Raw genomic sequence first — 24,062 nt, forward strand, 5'->3', positions numbered from 1 at the left:
GATGGTACCTGGGTGGGATCCATGCAAGGCTACTGTACTATCTGCCTAATCTCCAGTTTTCTTTTTAAACATTTCCCTCAATCTCAAGAATTTGTGGGATGTTTTGTTTTGGCAGCCATACCCAGCCATCCTATTCCTGGCTCTGTGTTCAGAAATGACTCTGGGCCCATTCTCAGAGGACCATTGGCAGTGCGAGGGTCAAACCAGGGGCAGCCACATGCAAGGCCAAGTGCCTTATCTCCTGTACTATCTCTCCAATCCACGCATGGCTGTGTTTAGGGCTTACTCCTTCCTCTATGCTGAAGAATCAAGTTTGGTGGTTCCAGAAATCAAACCCAGATCAACAATGTGCCAAGCAAGTGCTTTACCCAATCATACTATCTCTCTAACCCACCTGCAAATCTGTATGGCCTGGTCTCAAAATCCAATTTGTGAGAGATCAAAAGGCTGAAGCATATGCTTTTAAGTTGGATGCCCAGGTTCAATCCCCAGCACCACATGGTCCCCCAAGCATTGCCAGGAGTCTCCCTCCCCCCACCCAAAAAGGGAAAAAGCAAAAGCAAAACCAAACAAACAAAATCCAACTTTCAGGCTGAAGTGGAATGCTTGCCTTGCATGCAGTCAATCTGGGTTCGATCCCTGGCCCCATATACAGTATCCCCAAGCCAGAGCCAGGAATAAGCCCTGAGTCTGACAGGTGTGGCCCCCCAAACAAAATAACAGTAATAATAAGTAACCAAATCAAAATCAAACAAATGAAAATCCAACTTTCAAGCCAAAGCAATAGTACAGCAGACAGGGCGCTTGCCGTGCACGTGGCCCATCCGGGTTCAATCTGGGTTCAGTCTCCGAGTGATCCCAGAGCACAGAGCCAAGAGCCAGGAGTAAGCCCTGAGTACTACCAGGTGTGGTCAAAAACAGAAGGAAAAAAAAAATTCAACTTTCACCCAACCTATTACAAATCCAGTCTAACTTCACAGGAGCAGACACGGCTGGTTTCGCTTTCAAAGAGGAAGCCCACAGTACAAAGACTAAAGTAACAGGCAGTAGCAGTGATAGGCTAGTCGAGAGATAAGCGAACTCTTTCCCTCAGGCTCCCCCATCACTGGGCTTTCAGCGAACTGCCGAACTGCCGCCGGCCTTGTGGTGTGTGGCGATAACGCTGCTGAAGGAGAAGTGGGCGAGAGCAGAGCAGGAAAGGGCGGAGGGGAGAAGCCGGGGGCCTGAGCAGAGAGGAAGGGCTTGGTGCTCAGGCCACAGCACGCAGGCAGTGAACGGCATGGGTCTCTCGGTTCAAACGAACACGATGGACGTTATTTGGGCCACCTAAGATATATAAAGCATCCAGCTGGCGTTTGGGAGCAGAGAGGTTGCAGAATTCCAAGAGCCGGCAAGGTGGGGCTTACGAAAGTGCAGCTAAATGGGCAATCCACAAAATGATTAAAAAGCACAGGTCTGGGACCGGAGAGATAGTTCAGTGGGTAGGCCGTTTGCCTTGCAAGCAACTGACCCAGGTTTGATCCCCGGCACCCCAGATGGTTCCCCTGAGTACCACCAGGACACCCGGAGTGATTCCTGAGTGCAGAGCCAGGAGTAACCCTTGAGCACTGTCAGGTGTGGCCCAAAACAAAACAACAACAACAAAAAGCATAGGTCTTGGGGCTGGAGACACAGCCAGTCAGTAGTGCATTTGCCCTGTAAGCAGCCCACCTGGATTCAGTCCCAGCATCCCATATGGTCCCTTGGGCACCACCAGGGGTGGCCCTGAGTACAGAGCCAAGAGTAAGCCCTGAGCATTGCCAGGTGTGGTGGCCACCCACCACCACCACCACCACTGGGAAAAAAAAAAAAAGCACAGAGTTTTATCTAGAAATAGAACTGTAGCACTGTCCTCCCATTGTTCATCGATTTGCTCGAGCGGGCACCAGTAACTTCTCACAACAAATTTTGAGACTTGTTGTTACTGTTTTTGGCATATCGAATATGCCACGGGGTGCTTGCCAGGCTTTGCAGTACAGGCAAGATACTCTTGGTAGCTTGCCCGGCTCTCCGAGAGGGGCGGAGGAATCGAACCTGGGTTGGCCGCGTGCAAGGCAAACATCGTACTCACTGTGCTATCGCTCCAGCCCTATCTAGAAATAAGCCATCTGAAATGAAGTAAGGGACTGGAGTGACAGTACAGTGGTTGAGGCACTTGCCTTGCATATGGCAGGCCTAGGTTCAATCCCTAGCATCTCATATGATCCCCTAAACCCCACCAGGAGTGATCCCTGAGCACAGCACCAGTAGTCAGTGCCAACAGGTATGGTGCAAAAACCAAAAATAAAATAAAATAAAATAAAAAATATAATAATAATCATGTGACTAGCACTGCACTGCACTGTCCTCCCCTTGTTCATCGATTTGCTCGAGCGGGCCCAGTAACGTCTCCATTGTGACGATTGTTACTGTATTTGGCATATCAAATACATCACGGGTAGCTTGCCAGGCTTTGCCATGAGGGCGAGAAACTCTCGGTAGCTTGCCGGGCTCTCTGAGAGGCGCGAAGGAATCGAACCCGGGTCAGCCACGTGCAAGGCAAATACCCTACCCACTGTGCTATTGCTCCAGTTAGTCATGTGAATAACTTTATAAAAATAATTTTTTTTCAAATGAAATGAAGTAAAAAAAAATAATAAAAAGTGAAGAGAAGTTGTGGCAGATAAGACTGTGACAGGGGAACTGAAGCCAGACTGTCCAGGACCCAAAAGCCCTGAGAGAAAGAATCTGAACTTTGTTTTGTAGGCATCAGGGCCCAACACTAAAGTTGACATGCAAAACAGTGGAATAGGGTGAAACTTCTGTTCTCAGGAGCCCACTAAAGGAGGCAATTCAAGGGAAGGAAGGTGCCACAGTTCAGGTAAGAGTAACCAATTTAGGTGCTGAAAATACAGACAGGGGCCTGAGAGACAGTCTGGGGGAAGGCGCTCGCCTTGCACACAGCTGACCCCAGTTCAATCCCTGGTACTGCCTATGGTCCCCGGAGCACCACCAGTATCACTGGGTGTAGGTAAAGCCCCCACCCCCATCCCCACCCCATCCCATCACCACCAAAAAAATCCATACAAGAGGGGCCAGAGAGATAGATGGCGTAAAGGCAGGAGGGCACGATTTGCACACTGGAGACCAGGCTTTAGTCCCTGGGCTAGATGGCCTCCAAGCATGGCCAGGAGTGAATCCCCAGCACCAGCAGGTGTAGAATGAAAGTCCAGACACTTGGTCCCAGAAACCTGGCTCAGCAGTAGAGCATCTGCCTTGAGGGCACGGGGTCACAAGTCTGATGCCCAGCTTCGCCCCACAGGTCAAGCCTGATCCCTGCAGTACTGCCGCCCGTGATCACCCACACCACAAGTGTGCGACTCCCGCCTCAGTGAGCAGCGCTCACAGCTGTGTGTGAGCACCAGGATCTGGAGTGTGACCCCTGGACACCAGAGTATCAATAACATGGGAAAGGGAAAAAAAATGCCTGAGAATCAAGACTGCAAAAAGTTGACTCACAAATGAATCTCGGAGGAGAGCAGCACTCTGCAGAGATGTCTCCGGGCCTCCGCCAGGCTGATACCACCAGGGCATCTCAGAGGGGAGCAGGTGTAGTCCCTCGGCCTGCCCCAGATGAATCCCAGCAGCTACAAACCTCCAGAACCCAGTCAAAAAAAAAAAAAAAACAGGTATGCAGTGACTGAACACTCCAGGCCTCACAGAGCCAGGAATGGGCGGTGTCCTGGCAGTTACGCCCCAGAACTGCCACTGGGTGCAATTTAAGTTCTATTAATGACCATGACCCAGAGACTCACAAATGAATCTCAGAAGAGAGCACCATGCTGCAGCGATGCCTCCAGACCCCAATTATTTAAAAATTTTCATTTGTAGGAGTGTGTGTTAGCAAAAGCAGACACGCAACATTTAGTACTATTCCTAACAAGCAATACAAAAGAAATTATTTAGCATCTACCTGCGGGGCAGTCTTGAGTGGTCGTGGGAAGATATAATGGTGGTGGGACTGGTGGTGAAACACTGAGTGTAATCAATTATTGTAAATAACTTTATGAAAATAAAATTGAATAATAAAAAAATTTCAAAAAGAGACTGGAGTGATAATACAGTGGGTAGGACACTTGCCTTTCACGTGGCTGACCCGGGTTCCAACCCCAGCACCCCATATGGTTCCCCGAGCCTGCCAGGAGTGAATCCTGAGCAGAGAGCTAGGAGTAAACCCTGAGTACTGCCAGGTGTGGGCCCAAAATAAACAAAAATGTTTTTTTTACAATCTTTTGTTTTTCTAGTGCCTGTCACACGTGACAGTGCTCAGAGCTTATCCCTGGCTCTGCACTCAGGAATCACACCTGGAGGCCTTGGGGACCTTACAGGATGCCAGAAACCAAACTCAGGTCAGCACCCTACCAACTTCTTTTATTGCTTGGCCTCAATAAAAGAAACTTTCAAATGTTTAAGGGATGGGAAGCTAGCTCAGGGGCTAGGGTGTATGCAGGACACATGCCTTGCATTTGTCTGACCCTGGATCAATCCCAGCATTACAAGGCCTCCAGACATCCTTGGGTGTAGCCCTGGAGTCCCAAACCCCGCTGCATGGCCCTGGTGATCCCTGCCACATCCATGGAGTGGCCTCTGAGTTCCCTGGGCACTGCTTGGGAGCCCCCTTATGCCCCAAATACAGGCAGAGAGGAGAGGCACCATAGAAAAAGAATGAACCGAGATTTAGGTGTAGACATAAGGGGAGAAGGAAGAATGAGGCTATGAGCAATTAACAGAAAAGGTTAATTTTATCCTGCTGAGGCAGGGAAAGAGAAAAGATGTTCAGTTATGAGGAATGTAGCTATTGGCAGAAACCAGGCTTGGACAATCCTGAGAGGACAGCCAGTTTCTAAGCTTTGGCATGTGATTTGAAATTCCTAAATATGTTTCCCCCAAACAGTTTAGTATTCCTTAAGTTGGCTGTGACCTCCTAGAAGGCAAATAAAGTCAAGACGTATCTAATATTATATCTCAGTGTAAGAATGAAAATAAAACATCCCGGGTCAGAGAGATAATACAGTAAGTAGGGCATGTGCCTTGCATGTGGCTGACCTGGGTTCGATCCCTGACATCCCATGTGGTCCCCTGAGCACCACCAGGAGTAATTCCTGAGTGCAGAGCCTGAGCACAGCTGGGTGGGGCCCAAAATTAATGAAAATAAAACCAGGCCACTCAGCTATATGCTTTGTCATTCTTATGTGTCAGCTCCAGTTCACAGGCATCACCAGCAAAATCTATAAGTTTGTACGGTATATGTTAAGCCCCCCCCCCAAAAAAAAAAATCATGCAAATCAGCATCTAGATCCCAACACTGTCTTCCTTCTAATAAACCTGGATGCCTCTCTATTTTTGAACCTTCCACCCCAGATAATTTTTCTGCGCATAGCTCTACTTCTAGTTGCAGGTTTGTGGGTCACCTGGCCTCTCCTATTATCCCATTACAGAATTCCAAAACAAACCAAGGAAAGAAAAATCTTCTGGGGCGTTCTCCTGCCATAGAAACAAAATCCAGGTTAAAGTGAATAAAGAAGGAAAATGGAGAAGGGAATCAACAAAAGGAGGAAAATAAAGGCAGTTCTCTCTTATTTGAAAAAAAAAAAACAAATGGTCCACATTAATTTGCTCAGGAACCTGCAGAATTTCCAGCATACTGGAGATGCTGGGTGATATTTTGATCTAGAATAAACATCTAGGAAAGTTCATTGAATCCATGCAGAAGGCTATGTTGGTAAAACAGATTTTACTTATTACTGACAGAGCAAGCGTCCAAAACTTCAGAGGAAAAAAAAAAGGCAGGAGGGAGGGATAGGGGGAAAGGAAGAGAGAGGGAGGGAGGGAGAGGGAGAGAGGGGGAGAGAGAGAGAGAGAGAGAGAGAGAGATTGATTAATCATTGGGATGAGGAAGAGATTGGGGAAGGAGAAAGAGTGCACCAGGGGCTATTTTTCCAGAATTCTCCACTGGTGATCTAGAGTGCCCTTTATGCTCCCCTGAGATATAAATAGTATTCATTTCCTTTCTCAGACTAGACAGATTTTAATGCTTTGTTTCCTGGGACCAGGGGAGAGTAAAAAAAAAACAAACCTCAACACATCTCATTCTAAATGTCTAAATGTTAAGCTATTACAAAGCTGGATCACTGCAAATCAACCATTTGAAAACCACTTCAAAAAACCAAAAGGTGTTACCATTACCACTTTGTTAAATTAGCTTAGAATAGGCCCCCCACCCCCGTGTGAACTGTGTAGCTCAGGTCACTCAGGACACAGATGTAAGCTTCAAATATGCTAGCATGAGATGCACCTGAGTTCTTTACACAGTGATGGGGATGCGTACCAAGGCCTCCGTAGTATCCCCAGGCAGTTGCTAGGAAAGAAAGCACTTTCAGGGGGCCAGAGAGATAGTACGGTGGGTAAGGCACCCCATAAAGTCCCCGGAGCCCAGCCAGGAGTGATCCCTGAGCATAGAGCTAGGAGTAAGCCCTGAGTACAGACAGGTGTGGCAGAAACCACCACTCTCCCCAAAAGAGATGGTATAGGTGTAACCTGCTTGCCTTCAATGCAACTCACCCCATTTTAGATCCCCAGCACTTCCTATGGGTCTCCAAGTACCCCAGAGGGACACTCAATTCAGGGGCTGGAGATACTGTACAGTGGGTAGGGTGTTTGCCTTACATGCAGCTGATCTGTGTTCTATCCCTGACATCCTATATGGTCCTCTGAGCACTGCCACGTGTGATTCCTGAGTGCAGAGCCAAAAGTAACCCCTGAGCATTGCTGGGTGTGGGCCCCCCACCTGCAAAAAGGGTAGTTCACTCAACACAGAGCTAGGAATAGTCCTAGCACCACTGGTGTGGCCCAAAGCACCCCAAAACACACCAATTTTTTTTTTCTTTTTTGGTCACACCTGGCGATGCACAGGGGTTACTCCTGGCTCTGCACTCAGGAATCACCCCTGGCAGTGCTCAGGGGACCATATGGGATGCTGGGAATCGAACCTGGGTTGGCCGCGTGCAAGGCAAACGCCCTACCCGCTGTGCTATTGCTCCAGCCCCAACACACCAATTATTTTTAAGAAAGAAGGTAAGTGGAAAATCCCCCACCTACTACAGCTACTTGTCTGAGACCACTGTGAGGTCTGAGCAGCTCAAGAGAGCAAGAGAATCAGACAAACGGCTGCCAATCAATCAGAAGCATCACACCGCCCAACGCCAGCACCACTTAGCTCAGAGAAACCAGTGCTAGTCTGCAGAGACGGACTGCAATGTTAAAGCAGCTGCAGGGGGGTTCTGGAGCCAGCTCAAAGCGTGGGAGACAAGCCTGGTAGACAAAGGGCCTGGGTTCGACCCTCCACGGTAGAGCCTCCCAGGTATTTCTAGAGGAATCCCTGAAAGTGCTGGAGAAGCTCAAAAGAAGGCGGGGGGTGGGGGGACCTGAGGGAGGAAGAGCGTGTAAGACAAGCTGCAGGGAGATAGTTCAAAGGGCTGCAGTACATGCTTTGCGTACAGAAGACCCGGGTCCGATCCCTTGCACGGAATCCCTATATGTGCCCCCAAATTCCAAAATAACTAATTAAATGACAATAAAATTAGCCGCACTTTACGCATTTTAGTTTTCAGCTATAATCACTACCAAACTACTTAATCCAACACACCTGAATTCAGGGTCTGAGTGATAGTACAGCGATTGCCAGCATCCCACACCGTCCACCTGAGTACCACCAGGAGTAATTCCTGAGTGCAGAGCCAGGAGTTACCCCTGAGCATCACTGAGTGTGACCTCCCCCCCACACACACACACAAAAAAAGAGACCTACCCTTGAATTCAACAGAGACCATCAAAGAAAGGACATTTTGAGGAAAAGCTAACTTTGCTATCAAGGATAAGATATTTTCTTTCTCTTTAAAGGCAAAGGAGGAATGAAGAGCAAATTTACTAGTCCCCACAAGTACCTTGGCCTTCAAGCTCTTACTCATGACTTATCCCTTCAGGGCCACCGTCCTGCTAGGCCAGACCTAAACTCTGACATCTGTCTCTGGACAGTCAGTCTCCTCTGTCAGACCCTCAGCGACTCAGGGAGCCCGCAGAGCCTCCTGCTGCTCCCCAGACAGCTGGGCAGCAGGCTTGATCAGGTGCATGAAGGAAGGACCAAATGTACCACCTTTTCCCTTTCTGCCCCCAGGGTCCGGAAGTCCCAGAGGGGTCCAAGAGATCCTCCCATCTGTTGCAGACAAGGTGAGAAAGAGACAAACCAAACAAGACTTAGGGAATTGGAGCCATTTCTTCCTAAACGTAACATGAGCAACTACGTAGGTAACAGTAAGACTCCACTTAGTGTAGGTATTGCAATGGGGGAATCTTTTTTTGTTTGTTTGTTTGCAGTGTCAGAGATCGAACCCAAGACGCCAGGCAACCAAACCGAGTGCTCTACCGATACACTGCAACCCCCATCTGAAAAAATCATGTTTTAATGGGGAGAGGAGGATTTGGGGGCCACACCCAGCATATTCAGGGGTTACTCCTGGCTCTGTATTATGGGTCACTTCTGGAAGCACTCAAGTGAACAGGCAGTGGCAGGATTTAAACTGGGGCCAGCTACATCCAAAGTGTTTAAACACCTGAACTATTTCTTTGGTCCCCAACAAATCAGTTTTAACTAAAAGCAAAACCAAAACCTTAACAAGAATTCCTCACCAGCATGTGGTCAGTTTGGGGTGTTTGAAAGGAGAACAAAGATTCTGAGACTCTGGTACCGTCATTCCCAGGGGTGCTAAGTGGCTCAGAGCCTGTGTCCCTTTCCCTGGGCAGGGCAAACTCCTGTCGCCTGGTGCCGCCACGCTGGCTGAGAAGACAGGGGCCCCTGACCCGCTACCCCTCTTTCTGGTGCCACTTTGCCTGCTCTTCGGTGACAGTCTAGACCTGGCAGCCTTTTTTGGAGAGTGAGAGGCAGACAGAGTGTATGTTCTTCACCTCAGTCCTCCCCGTGGCAGCATCTCGTCCCAGAATGTCATGGAAATGGAAGCCACAGCTGCTCCAGGACCAGCACTTAACTATGCAGCGCCAAGGCATCCTCCCCCCCCACCCCACACACACCCGGGGACTGTATGAGCGAGCAACAGAAAAGCATCAGCAGCAAGGAAGTCCTTCGCTCGTCCGGTTTCCTCCCGCCTTATATGAAGTTGTGCAACGTGCTCTTTCCCGCCCCTCATAGTTTCCAAGCCTTGTAAGAGACTCTAGAGTGCTGGCCCCCGCTTTCCACAGCCACTCGGCAAGCTCTTCTCCTCTGGCAAAGAGCTGAGAAGAGGGGCACAAGTGGGTGCTAAGGTAACTGGAGGTACAACCAGGGAAAACAAAAACCAGAACACACCCAGGAGGGCCGGGGATGTGGATGCGGAAAAGCGCATGCCTTGCATGCATGAGATTGATCCCTGGCATCACAAACACACACACACACACAGAGATTGATCCCTGGCATCACAAACCACACACACACGAGATTGATCCCTGGCTCCCTTGCATCACAAGCCACACACACAAACACACACGAACACACACGAGACTGATCCCTGACTCCCTGGCATCACAAACCCCCCCCCCCCACACACACACACACACACGAGACTGATCCCTGGCTCCCTACATCACAAGCCACACATACACACACACACACACACACACACACACACCCATCAGGGAACTGTTGCCAAAAACCTAGGCACTGGCATAACAACCCCCCATACATACATACATACATACATACACACACACACACACACACACACACACACAGACTGATCCCTGGCATCACAAACCACACACACACACACACACACACACACGTTGTTGCAGAAAACTTAGCCGCTGGATGGACAACACAGTTCTACAGGTCCTCCCAAAGCACCAGACTGACCCCAATTTCAGCCCTGGGCCTCTCAACCTACAAAAGACGACCTCCTGCTCAACAATTGGCCTTTTGTGCTCCACAACACTCTCCACCAAGGGCAGCGTGGAAAAAACCCAGTCGCTTTCACCTGGAGCCTCGGGCCGGGCTCCTCTGCACACAGCCCCTCGGTGCCGGTGCCCGGGAGGGCCGCGCGGCCGGACCGCTCCGCTCGCACCAGCTCTCACCCCCGAAGCTTGGCCAGCGGGCACCTTCGCTCGGGACGCGCTCTGGGCAGAGCCGACCGAAGGAAGCTCAGGATGGAGAAACGGAGGCTCGGAGGGGAGCAGCGACTGGCCTCGGGGGGCGAGGCAGGAGCGGAGTTTCCCGAGCACCGCAGCCGCGGGTCTCTGGGCACCTCTGCACCGTCTGCACCCTCGGAACGTCCAACATTCCCACGCGACTGCAAAGCGCGCCACCGCCTCCGCCCGGTGCGTTGAGGGTCGACCCCCCACCCCCTGCTCTTCCAACGGCCGGGCCCGCCGCCTCCCTCCTCCCAAAGCCCCCGGCTAGCACTGCGCTCCGCGCCAACCTGCAGAGTCGCGCTCCCGGGACCCGGCGGCGGCAGACATTTCCCTGCGCGCTTCCTGCAGCTTCTCATCACAGGCACCGCGCCCGGGCCGCCCCGCCTGCAGGGGCCCGCCCCCACGTGCCATCTGCACCAATCGAGGGCCGGTGTGCTCGACAGCCCCGCCCCGCAGCCCAAATGGAGCCCGCCCCCTGCAGCCAGGGCTTCTCCAATCGCCACTGCCCGTCTCGAGACGGACTCCTGCGGCGACCAATCGTGGCGCCGCCCAGCTTAGTTTACCTGGGGCAGAGTTCCAAGTACGCGGCACTGGAGGCTCGGGCTCAGACTTCGCGCACCTGTAACGAGACAGCCACAGGAATTCGGGGTCTGGGGTCGTAGAGTCGAAGCCTGTGGCAGGAACAAAGAGGAAACACTGAACCATGCATGGGCTTGCAGAACCAGGTCCACCCTTCTGCATCAGTGGGAGCAAATGACTCCTTTCCGAACCGAACCTGTGTCTCTCACCCAAACGCTGGGTTTGAGATTCAATTTAAAATAAAAGAGGGGGCTGAATGATAGCGCAGCGTGTAGGGCGTTGGCCTTGCACGCGGCCCACCTGGGGTTGATCCCCCGGCATCCCAAATGGTCCCCCCGGAGCACCACAAGGAGTGATCCTGAGCGCAGAGTCAGGAGTAACCCCTGAGCATCGCAGGTGTGGCCCCCCGAAACTAAAACCAAATAATGATCATTATTATTAATTAATTACTTAACATGAGGACCAGAGAGCTAGCCTAGGGGGGTAAGGCACCTGACTTGCGTATGGCCGACCCCACTTTGTTATTGTTTTTGGGCTTGGGTACACATCAAGCGGTGTTCAGGGCTTACTCATGGCTCTGACTGAGCTCAGAGATTACTCTTGGCAGGCTCTGGGGACCATATGGGGTGCCAGGTTTCGAAAAGAAGTTGGTGGAGTACAAGGCTAGCACTGTACCTGCTGTACTATCGGTCCGGCCCCTTGCCAACCCCAGTTTGATCCCGGCACTGCATATAAACCCCAGAGAACAGTGAAGAGTGATCCCCTGAACACAGAGCCAGATGTGAGTCCTGAGTTCATGAGTGTGGCCCCAAAACAAACAAAAAGATTCTTCAAACATTGTGGTTGTGCAGTGTCTGCATGTCTAAAAAAAAAAATCTGTCACAACACACAGGTGTTCAGCCAACATCAGCTCATACTTTGTTGTTGTTGTTGTTCGTTATTCTTTTAGAAACACACCTGCAATGCTTGGGGTGGGGGTCATTTGCAGTGAGATGTTCAGGAGGGACTATAAACCAGGAACAGAACCCAGGGCACCCACATGCAAAGTATGTGCTCCAGGTCCCTGAGCCCTCTCTCCAACCATGGGTCTTTCATTTCTCTAACTTCTCTTAACCAAGACCTCTCCATTCCCCTGCTTTTTGTGCTACATAACGTTGTCCACCAAGATTGGCATGGGGGAAAAAAAACCTAGTTCCTTACACCTATCACTTCATCCTGGATCTAGTACCTTTATCAGTGACATGCAAGGTGATGATGGCTATCTAAGAGCCATCAGCACTGAGAGTCCAGCTCACCCAGGCCCCTCCCAGAGGAAGTCCACTGCAACCTAGTCATCAGAGAAGCTGAAAAGTTAGTGACATTTTCCTGCAGGTTACCCAGCAAGGAAGGACTTCCCGGCAGGAAGAGTAGATAAGGTGGTGTGAGACGGATTCCTAAATCTAAAAGAGGGAAGTCATTCTTGTCTGTCATCTTCATTCTCTCAGGCGAGCTCTGTTCATTCAACAAATATTTATTAAGTGCCTACTGCCTGCCAGATCCTGATGGAATTACTGGAGATAAAGTGGTGAATGCACCCTAAACTCACCGTCCCTTTGGCACCTCCTTCCCCATCAGTTTTCTCTCCTTAGCCTATTCTCCCTGCCTACCTCCAATCCTAGTCCCAGCCTCCTTTTCCAGCTGAGGCTGACTCAGGCTGGAGTTTCTGGGGTAGCCATGCTCAGGGACCATGAAGCCATACCCAGAACCCAACTTGGTTATGCCAAACCTCATTCTACTGTGGGCTTTTTTTGGGGGGGGGGGAAGCAGACTCTGGGCTCCATACAGTAGTGCTCAGGTCTTACTCCCTACCCTGCAATCAAGGATTATTCTGGACCATATATGTATGATACTGGGGATTTAACCTTGGTCAGTTTCATGCAAAGCAAGTGCCTTGCCTTTGCCATGGTACTTTCTTTTCCACCACCGTGTTCATTTTGGGGCTCAGTGACCACTCCTGCCTCTTTGCTGAGGGGAATTGGTTCCTGGAAGCGCTGCGGTGCTGGGAATTAAGCAAGGCTTCCCACATGCAAAGCATGCTCATTACTTTGCTTGTGTGCCAAGCACTCTGCCCTTTGAGCTATCTCTCCAGCCCAAGCTATCGCTCTTTTTTTCATGTCTGAACCACTGTGATACACTCCCTGTGATCTCCGGACTCTGGGTGCTTCCCTTCCTCCACAGCTGTCAGAGGAACTTCTCAAGCATGCCTTGTCATTCTTCAGTTCCAAACTCTATCAGCACCCCAAGAGTTGGAGGACAAAGTCCGATCTATTAGTTGTCTGGAAGTCTATTCCTAAGCTGCCTCCACTGGTCTCGGCCACCTCTACTGGCTCAGCTCTTTCCACGCCCTTCTCCTGCTCCAAAGTCAATTCCAAACACTTGTTCCTTCCGCCAGTTGCCCTTGGTGCCTGCATGGGGGACAACTCAGTCATTCTTCGGGTCCCAGTTTAAACATTACCTCCTGCCTAAAGTCGTCTCTGAGTTGATTATATGGTACAAGGTGGCATGAACTGAGGAGCACTAGAGCAAAACTTCAGAGCTCAGACTCTGGAGGAGTCAACCTTATTTCACGCTGATCCCTTCAGCAGGCATCCAACCTCTCCTAGCCTCAACTTTCTCCTCTGTTAAATGGTGATACTGCAGACCAGGGGAGAGTGTTCAAATGGCTGAACCCCTGTTTTGCATACCCGAGGCTGGGTTTGATCCCCAGTATCGCCTGGTCCCTGAGCACCACCAGGAGTGACCTCCAATCATGAACCCAGATGTTTCCCTTGAGCACGGCTGGTTCTGGCCCCCGCCAAAAAAACAAAACAAAAATCAAAAGTGGAGACATTCCTAGGACCAGAGCAACAGCACAGCAGGTAAGGCTATTGCCTTGCATGTGTCTGACCGGGTACAATCCTGGCACCCCTTAGAGTCCCCTGAGCACTATCAGGAGTGACCTGTGAGCACAAATTCCTGAGCACCTTTGCTGAGGGGGATCCTACTGCAGCCCCCCCACCATGCTCTATCCACCGCCCAATGGAGACATTGCTAATACCTGGCTTGTAAGGGTATGTAAGGATTGAACTGGTAAGTAGAAAATTCTCAGAAAGGTGTCCAACACATTACGTTAATATACACATTTGTTAAGTTGTTTGCCTGCTTATAAAGAAGGAGGAAACTTTTAGGTCCAACTATGTGCTGGGCACCGTCCCAGGTTATCTCATTTAATGCTTACAAACTCATGAGAAAAGCAGTGTTTTCCTAGGGCGGGGGTTTGGGAAGGTTCCCAAGAAAAGCTCTGGAGGCATCAGGCCACTGTGAGTGTTGCTCAGCAAAGCTGGCTGGGAATTTCTATGTTTGGGTCCATCAATACTGTGCTATTTGGACCCAGAGGTGCTGGGGGCCACCAGGGTCATGTCTTTTGGTACCAGGAATTAAACTCAGGACCTTACATATACAGCACATGTGCCCTGACTCCTAAGCTTTCTCCCTGGCCCCAGACAGTTTTCTTTTTTTTTTCCTGGTTAAACCTGACAATGCTCAGGTATTCTACACTCAGAAATTATTCCTGGTGATACTTCGGGGACCATATGGGATACCAGAAGTCAAATCTCGATCAGTTGCATGCAAGGCAAATGCCCCACCCACTGTACTATTGCTCCAGCATCCCCCCACCTCTGCCGAAAGTTTATAGGCCACACTGGGTGGTGTTCAGGGGCTACTCAACCTCTGTGTACAGGGGTCACTCCTGGCAGTGTTTACAAGACTGGATGTGGTGCTGGGATCAAAACACAACTGGCTTTGGGCAAAGCATACATCTTAACCACTGTGCTAGCTCTGTGGCTCCCGAAAGATATTGTTTTGTTTTTTTTGTTTTTGGGCCACACCTGGCAATGTTCAAGTGTTACTCCTGGCTCTGCACTCAAGAATTACTCCTGGAGGGCTCAGGGGACCATATCAGATACTGGGGATCAAACCCAAGTCGGCTGTATACAAGGCAAATGCCCTACCCTACCCACTGTACTATCACTCCAGCCCAAGAAGATGCTCTTTGTATAAAGAAGTTTACAGGGACCAGTGATGCAACTCAGTGGTAAAGCATATGGCTCACAGTTATGGGACCAGGATTTAATCCCTGGCACTCTGAAAACTTAAATTTAAAAAAAAATCTAGAAAACTAAGATGTGGCTTGCCCTAAGTCACATAGCTATTGACAAGCAAAGAGATATTTCAAATACTGTGTATCTTCAAAGCCTGCTTTTTGCTTTTATTACTATTAATATCCTTCTTATAACTACTACGACTAATCATAAAACAAGTTATCCTTAATACTTTGAGATTGAGAGGAAACTTCCCCTGCTGTTAGAATAAACTTTCACTCCCATAACTAGACATTGCTTGGTTTGTTTTTAGAGCCTTACTGGAGACTGGAAATTGTTCCTTAGTGATGTTCTGGAGACTATTCAGTGCCAGAGATCAAACCAGAGCTCATACATACAAAGCATGTCCTCGTCCCTTGAGCTATCACTCAGCCCAAGGCCCTATAATATTTTATACCCATCAGTACTCAGTGCTTACTCCTTGCTCTGTGCTCAGGGATCACTCCTGACAGGGCTCAAAGGACCATATGCAGTGCTGAGGATTGAACCTGGGCCAGCTGCCTGCAAGGCAAGCACTTAACTCTAGTACTATCTCTATAGTCCCCCAAGGCTCTATAAGTTTGCTTCTACTTCCTTCCCTGCCTACCCCCAAGCCCCCATACCTCAGTTTGCATTTCAGGTTAGTATCCTTTCTGACACCCAAGGAAAAACTAGTTTTAAGTTCCAAGCTGAGACCAATACAGAAGGGACATCCATTTCCCTTTCCCACGGAGAACAGTGGGGACACAGAAGGAAAAAAATGCCTGGGCCCCAGCACCTGGCAGCTAGAATTTGCATGTTCTGTGAGTCACCCCTCTGCTCTATACAAACTCTCCTTTATGGCCCTGGAGCTCTACTGATATAAACAAATTTAGCCCTAGACATCACTAGGCTCTCAGGCTGGACCAAAGTGAGACTATTTCACATGAGGGACAGAGCAGGACTCTAGGCTGGCCCAGCACACAGGACAGAGTGTCCTTGGTTCTAACCGGCAGAGAGAGGGATGATGATGCCAGAAGTTGCTGACCCTGCCAACTCATACGAAATTCTGTAGTAGAACCACAACCCACCCTATATGGCCCTGCTCTGGGTCTGGAGAGCAAAAAAAGTTACAGCTCAGATCCATGGGGGCGGAGCGATCGTATAGCAGGTAGGGTACTTGCCTTGAACACAGCCAAACTGGCTTCAATCCTTGGCATCCCATATTGTTCTTCAAGCCCTGCCAAGAGTGATCCCTGAGTGCAGAGCCAGGAATAAGCCCTAAACATTGCTGGGTATGCCCCCCCCCCCCCCCGCAGTAAATAAATAAATAAGCAGCTTTAGACCCAGAAATGGGAACGTTAAAAAAGCAAACACCATGGTTGGATCGCAGCCTGTGCCAGCAGCCTAAAGAGAGTAAGGAAACTTTGCAGAGAGTCCAAAGTTTGGCAATTAACAGAGTGGCTAGATCAGTTACCCAGCCCACCTGCTGAGAGTCAGGGAGTCTGGAGTCTTACCTGGACAAGCCCTGGCAACTTCCTGGAGGAATAGCCTGCTGTGTGACCCAAAGGGAAGCTGGAACAGGAGGCTGAGTTTTGCTGTGTCCAGCTGGACTGTCACATCTGAGCCTGCATAGATGAGGAAGAAACGAGCCCTTGGTCTCCAGGAGCTATGAACACAGATGCAACTTGACACTGGAATCCCCAGAATGGAGAATCAGCATCTAAGTGCCAAAGCCCTTGGGCCCTATAGAAATTCCTAAAGGCTGCTCCTAGGGAAATAACCCCTGACCCTTTGTTCCCAAGTCACACCACTCTCACTCTGCAAGGGAGGGGGCAGGATCTAGAAAAGTAGAGAGAGATGGTCCATCAGTGCACCTGACAGCGCTGTGTGTGCGCCAGGCACTGGGAGGAGCACTCCCCTGGCCAGTCAGTCTTCAGGGAGTTAGACTGTGGATGTGTGTTGTTCTTAGTATTACCCCAGCAGCCCCAGGCACGCAGCAAGCACCCAGGCTATGAGCTGAGCTCATGGAAGAGCAGGAGTCATATAGCAGACTGACTGAGAGTTCAAATTCAGAGTCTGAAATATGGTTCCACCCCTTTCCAAAAAAAAAACACTTCAAGGGGCCAGAGAAATAGTACAGCAGGAAGGACACAGGCAGGCCTAGCATGTGGTCGATCTAGGATCGATTCCTAGATCCACCTATGTCCCCACACCCCCACCCCCGAGCACCATCATGAGTGATTCCTGAGTGCAGAGCCAGGAGTAAGCCCTGTGTCCAATACGATGTGTCCCTCAAACAACCCCCCAAATCATTTCATTTATCTGGGCCTTAGATACATTTCCTATTAAACAGGAAATGGGGGATAAAAAGATAGTACAGGTCTCGCCTTGTGTGTCATCAGTCCCAGTTCAATTCCCAGAACCATATATGGTTCCCCAAACACTCAGGAGTGACCCTGAGCAGAGACAGCCAAGTGTGGCCCCAAATCCCCCCAAAGTTTTAAAAATAAATAAATATTAAATAAAACCCCTGGTGGTTGTGCTGTATGTGATCCCTGATATCACAAGCAACTTCTGGCCACACCACAGCCAGGTGTGTATAAGCACTGTGAAGGATGTGACTGCTAGCAAGCATCACAACTAAAATATGTGAAAGACCATGGCAAGCACCACAACGAAAGCTGTGCCAAGCTGGGTGAGCACGCGGCCGAGTGTGCCAGCCCTATAGAGGTCTGTGTGCAACTTCGATCGTCAAAAGCACATCAACGATGAAAGGAACCGGGAGCAGGGAATTTTAAAAGAAGGAAAAGGAAAGAAAACGAGTCAGGAAGTGGGTAGAGTGGGTAGGGCATTTGCCTTGCATGCACTTGATGCTGTTTCAGTCCCCAGCACCATGTATGGTACCCTGAGCACTACCAGGAGTGATCCCTGAGCACAGAGCAAGGTGTAAGCCATGAGCACCACCAAGTGTCCCCCCCAAAAACAAAAAAGATTCACTATTTCTACTACCACCACTATCACATGCCACCACCATCACCACCTATCACAACCACTACAACCACTATCTAATCACTATTGCTACCACCACTGCTACCACCAATACCACCACCACCATCACCGCCACCACCTGTCACTACCACTAAAGCAATTACAGAAGAGAGCAGGGAGGGACTAGAGAGAAGAGGGCGGGGCCAGAGCTCTGAGGAATCATATTACATACCCTAATTTACATAGATGATCCAACTGGTCATCCTCCAGTTCATCCACCAGGAAGCCCCTTTGCATCCTTATTTGCATATGGGCAGAAGACATCACTTCACATGCCCTTAAAAGGGAATGTGTGATCTTATTTGTCATCCCACAACCAACATTCTCATTTGCATACATATTAGATGGTTCTTCCAATCATATGATATGACCTTAGAGGGTATAATCAGTTAGAGAACACATTTTGCAGCTAAAAATAAACTCAGGTCACTGTGTAGAAAGAGCCTCTTCCCAGCAAGCTGCCAAAACAACAAACTGTTTCAGGTAGATAAATCTCTGGGCTAAAAACTCTGCCCTTTCCTGAGTGGGGTCTGGCAGATTCCCTTCCCTTTCAACTAGATCCAGCAGCCACCACACCCAACTTCTTCTGCATATAAACTGGCCCAGCAACACAGCTCTTGAAGCATGAGGCTGCATGCAGCCAAAAGGCAGCACGACATCCTCCAAATGTCACAGTGCTTAGAGCCCAGTAGAACAACAGCAAAGCAAATTTGATGGGAAAGTTGTGCCCACCAAGTTCAACGAGTGAAAATAATAACCCAGAAGGCTCAACCTGCACCAGCCAGCTCAGGAAGGAGATCCTTAGACGATGACTTGATGAACACTGTTGTGAGATTTAACAATGATTCATCACAAACTGACTTTTCTTTTCTGTTTTTAATTTGTTTATTTTTTGGTTTTGGACCACATTCGGCAGTGTTTAGAGATCATTCCTAGCAGGCTTACAGGATCATATGCAGTGTGGTGGAATCAAACCCAGGTTGGCTGCATACAAGCCAAATGCTCTACCCACTGTACTATTTCTCCAGTCCCTGATTGGTATTTTGATCATTCCGTTTGCCATTTTGTTGTAGCAAACAATATGAAGTAAATGTGTTAAGTGCAGCTAAGGGGGCAGGCTTCGGGGATGGGGTGGCAGGAAAACTGGGGACATTGGTGGAGGGAAGGCCCATCACAATCGTGATGAGAATGATTTCGAAACATTACATGCCTGAAACAACTTTTTTAATCACAAAGTTTATTATTTTATTACAATGAAATAAAAATAAGTCTCTCTCTCTATTTTTGCCCTTCTTCCCCCCTCAATGCTTCTGACCTTGTTGTCTATTTTCCTGCCTGCCTCGCCTGTACCCACTTGGGTGGTTAAACAGAATTGTTAAACAGAAGACTTATGGTGGTTGGCATGATAATCTTACATGCCATCCACAAGAATCCACAGCAGTTTACTATATGCTGCAACATCACCACCACGACTACTATAACCACCACTACAATCTTACAAAGAAGGTACACATTAAATAAGGCACTAGAACCAAATCGCTGCATAAGAAAAAGGAATGAGGGGCAAGAGCACTAATACAGCAGGTAGGGTGCTTGCACGCAGGCAGCTGACTCAGGTCTGATCCCCAGCACCTCCTATGGCTCCCCAGGTCCACCAGGAGTGAACCCTGAACACAGAGCCTGGAGTAAACCCTGAACACTGATGGGTATGGCCCCAAACAACAACAACAACGACAACAAAGGAAGGAGTATGAGTGAGATGCCAACATTCTCAAGAGTTCTATAAAGTCTTCCTGGTAAAAATAACGTGATATGTGGCCCTGAGGAGTAGGATTCATGAAAATGAAGAAGGAGTCTCAGGAGGAGGAGCCTACACAAGCATGTGCGAGGCTCATGATGCAAGGATGTTGGGTTCAAGGGGATGACAGGAGCGTCAGAAGACTCCAGGAATAGAGTGGGAGAAACTTGGGCCAGGCCAGAGAGGTACCCCCATATCCCACTCCTGCCCCGCACAACCAGCATCCCATGCTCTCAATCCATACTTCTCATTTCCCTGTAGATATGTCCCCCTGCCCCACGAGACCCCCAAATGAGAAGACCACTCACCTAGAATGTAGAGTTCACCCTCTGGGAGTACTGTGGGGAGAGAAGTAGAAAGGTCCTTAGCAACTGAGGCCTGAAGCCCCAGCATGGTCCCTGCACCCACAGCCCCACCCCCAGTAAGGGCAGAAAGGTCCGGAGGGCCCAGGAAAGAGCCACCTGCTCCCTCCCCTTTGGCACCTTCTTCCAGCATAAAATCCCGTGAGAGCGGCACTATCTGGTCCAGAGAGACGTCATCCCCGGTAATGGCCATCCTCCGGTGTGTATACAGGAAGAGACTAAAGACAGGAAGCAGAGGTGAGGACAGTGTCTGCTGGATGTCCCCAGGCCCCTGGTGGAGGCCTCAGGGTACTCCCTCCTTGTCCCTAGGCAACGCTGTTGGAATCCAATGAGGTACGCCTTTTGCAGCTATCCTGCCACTTTGCTCTCTGTCCGTGTGTGCATCAGATACTGTAAGGTCAGGGAGAAGGCATCAAAGCTGCTCTTGTCTTAACTGGTGCAGGCCCTGTTTGTTGAAAGATTGAAGGCTTAGACCAAAGTGATACTACAAAGGGTGCTTGCCGTGCACATGGCCGACGCCAGTGCTATCTCTGACACAGTACATGATCCCTGAGCACTGCCAGAAATGATCCCTGAGCACAGAGCCAGAGGTAAGTCCTGAGAACTGCCGGGTGTGCCCCCAATCAAACAGACAAAAATAAAATGCAGGGCTGGAGAGATAGCACAGCGGGTAGGGTGTTTGCCTTGCACGCGGCCGACCCAGGTTCGATTCCCAGCATCCCATATGGTCCCCTGAGCACCGCCAGGGGTAATTCCTGAGTGCAGGAGCCAGGAGTAGCCCCTGTGCATCGCCAGGTGTGACCCAAAAAGCAAATAATAATAATAATAATAATAAAATAAAATGCAGGCTACAGGCTTGAGTACAAGTCAGCTCTGTCTTCAACCAAGCAGGATAACCTCAAGCCTTGTGTTTTCTGACCCTCAGATTCTTTATCTGAAAAGCAAGAGGCCCCCTTCCACCCAACTTTAAGACTCTAGGGATCATCCTCTGGCTCTGAGAACTTTGACAAATTTTATCTATTCTCTCTGCTTCTCTTAAGCCTGTATATGTGACACTGAGCTTTTTCTATGCATTTTCATGTTGGAAAAACATTACACGTAACAACTCACTTTATTTTAACTTTTGAGAGAACCACACCCGGCAGTGGCAGTGGAGTAGGGGATAGGAGTTGGGGATTGAAAGTTGGGGGTGTCTACGTTCGGCTCCCTCTGGGGTTGCTCCTAGCAGTGTTCGGAGTTAAAAACGGATTGAACATGGGCCTCCCCATGCAAAAATGCGCTCTGTCCATTGAGGGATCTTCCCAACCCTTACAACTCACTTTCTTTTTTTAATTTTTGGCTTTTGGGTCACAGATGGTGACGCTCGGGGCTTATTCCTGGCTCTGCACTCAGAAATTACGCCTGGAAGTGCTTGAGGGACCATATGAAATGCCATGGATTGAAGGCATTGGTTGGTCACATTCAAGGCAAGCACCCTACCCGCTGTACTATCACGCTGGCCCCCAACTCCTCTCTTTAATCAGAAATCTGGACCTAGAGAAGAAAAAAAAAGTCACTTGATCATGTAACTCAGAAGTAACAAGCCCAGATTTGAATCCTGACCCTTAGGCTACGGGAGTGAGACCTGCACCTGTGTGTTCAAATGCCTGCCCGCGAGAACTTCCTCACGGACCTTTGCAGGTTCTTGGAGCCCACACAGATGCACAGCATAGAGCACCGTAATTAATAACAGTATAATCATTGCAATTCTTCTAGAAGACTCAGAATCTGTCAGAAAGACAAGGTAGAAACCCAACTGGAAGGTCCAGTGAAGGCTAGCCCATAGCCAGTGAGGTAAGGCAGAACCCCAGACTTACGCATGCTCCTGGCCACCGAGCTCCCCGCGGGAGCGCACCAGCCCCAGGAGGCGGCTCTGCCGGCTGTTGCCCTCACACAGCACAGCTTGCACCGCCTGCTGCTCAGGGTCAAGGGAAACCAGAAGGACACCCTAACCACAGGCCAGGCCTCCCCTACCAGCACACCCCCTCCCGCCTTCCGCTTCTCTTACCCACACAGATTCTCAGTGTGATATTGGCAGGTAGCAGCCCTCTTGAAGCCCTCCCCATCTTAGCTGAATAAGCCCTGACTTCATGGGAGGCTGGGAGGACAGATGTGGCAGGGAGGTCAGAACCAAGTAAGCACTTGTGAGTTCTGTGGCAGCACAGAGAAAGGAGGAGAGCAGGCTGACAGAAAGCACCTTCCATTCCACCTCCCAAGGCCCGGGCAGAGTGAAAGCTGGCCGGTGTTGGTAAGGATATGATGACACAATACTCCGCTGGGTCCAGGGTCTCCTGGATGGCCACAGACTGGTCCATGCTGGCCCCGTGGAGTAGACACAATCTGCGGGAGGGCAGAGTGGAGTGAGCCAGTTACCCGGGAGGGGATGGCACTGCCAGAGAACTGGGTCAGGATGGGAAGCAGTCAGGGCCAAGGGTGCCCATTCTCCCCAGCTCCATCCCACAACAGACTTCATGCTGTGCTGTGCTGGGGAGGAGTCTGGCTCTGCCCTGGGGGATGCACAATTTGTGTCTGGGAGGACACTGGTAGGGAGGCCCAATAGGTTAATTGGGAGTGGGATGCCGGTCCATTACTCTAGAGGGGGCCCAGCATGAAGCTCTCCTTCCTTTCTGGGGTGCAGCTGGTCCTGCCAGTGCCTCCCTGGGAGCGTTGAGGAGCATCTGCAATCTGCTGAGGTTGTTGAAACATCCTGGTACACTCAGGAAGGACCTCAGCCCGGGACCCTGCGCCTGCTCTTGAAGACATAAAGAGTGTCCCTTTGCTTCTTGTGGTCCCCAGACCCCACCTCCAAGCAGGCCCCATTGCATCAGCCACAGGTCCAGGGAGGGGATTCTGGTTCTGACAGCCACAGGCCAGGGGTCCCATCCCTCAGCTGTCCATTCCCTCCTACCCTCCCCAGCCAGGCTTCCCTGCTCTGCAACCTGCTCCCAGCCCCTACCATTTGCGCCTACCTCCTGAGCTGTCAGCGCTGAGGCCCGCGGGACACTGGCGTCCCGGGACGGCCAGTGACTACATTTCCCAGCAGGCTCCGCGCCGCAGGCCTGCAAGTCCCGGCATGCCCGCGCCCATGGGGGGCGTGTCTCCCCGCCCTATTAACTCCTTAGGGTCTGGGAGACTTTGGACTCCCTTGTCTAGAAAGATTTGTGTCCAGCCTATCCTGACCTCCACCGGCTTGGGGCCAGAAAGGAACGTGGTCACGTGGGTCTTAAGGGAAAAACAATGCATTTGCAAGTCCTCTGTGCTCAGCTCCTCCCACTCCCGTGGGACCCTCTCTGACCGCGACTGGAAGGCTCCCTCCCAAAATAACAGCCCTGTCCCAGCTTCAAGGAAAACAGCACTATGATGACCCCTTCCCCTTGGGGGTTTCTGGAATAAAGGGGGGGGGGCCTCCTGGAATAAAGCAATTCGATCATGGCAAAGCTGGCCGGCGATTGAAAGTCTGGCCTGACTTCTGTACCCTGACAGTGCTAGGGCCGCCTCCCTCCTCTGCATGTATCCCAGTTGCCACACCTCAGGGTAAAGGCAGGGAAGGGCCACTGGGCTGGGCGGCAGAGCTGAGAAACGTGGCCTGTGGCTGAACTTTATGATCTCAGGACTCCACCCACCAAGCTGAGGCCAGGAAATGTCTGAGAAGGGGAGGATTCCCCCTCAAAACTGAAGATTCTGCCCCAGATGGAAACCAGGGCCATAAAGAGAAGCCGGTTCAGGAGTCCTCTCGGCTGCCACGTCTGCTTAAGCTTGGAGCCACTTAGTCATCTGCCTCTTTCTTCCCCCCTGTCCACGGAGGTTGTGCCACTTTACCTCTAGTTCTGCGGAACCAGC

The 24,062-nt window shown here is 50.3% G+C and overlaps 1 protein-coding gene across 1 annotated transcript in view; it reads right to left on the minus strand.

The window, feature by feature from the left end:
- Window positions 1–23,266, minus strand: part of INPP5B (inositol polyphosphate-5-phosphatase B) — a 76,042-nt gene extending 52,776 nt beyond the window's left edge. The window contains 9 exon segments of the mRNA XM_056122966.1: window positions 10,542–10,704; window positions 10,706–10,800; window positions 10,803–10,925; window positions 16,490–16,600; window positions 20,130–20,159; window positions 20,304–20,401; window positions 22,040–22,140; window positions 22,487–22,562; window positions 23,192–23,266. Coding sequence (XP_055978941.1) covers window positions 10,542–10,704; window positions 10,706–10,800; window positions 10,803–10,925; window positions 16,490–16,600; window positions 20,130–20,159; window positions 20,304–20,401; window positions 22,040–22,140; window positions 22,487–22,537 — 772 coding nt within the window. The 5' untranslated portion in view covers window positions 22,538–22,562; window positions 23,192–23,266.
- Window positions 23,267–24,062: the final 796 nt, after the last annotated feature.

Source organism: Sorex fumeus, unplaced genomic scaffold (assembly GCF_029834395.1).
Source record: "Sorex fumeus unplaced genomic scaffold, SorFum_2.1 ptg000047l, whole genome shotgun sequence".
Classification (NCBI taxonomy): Eukaryota; Metazoa; Chordata; class Mammalia; order Eulipotyphla; family Soricidae; genus Sorex; species Sorex fumeus.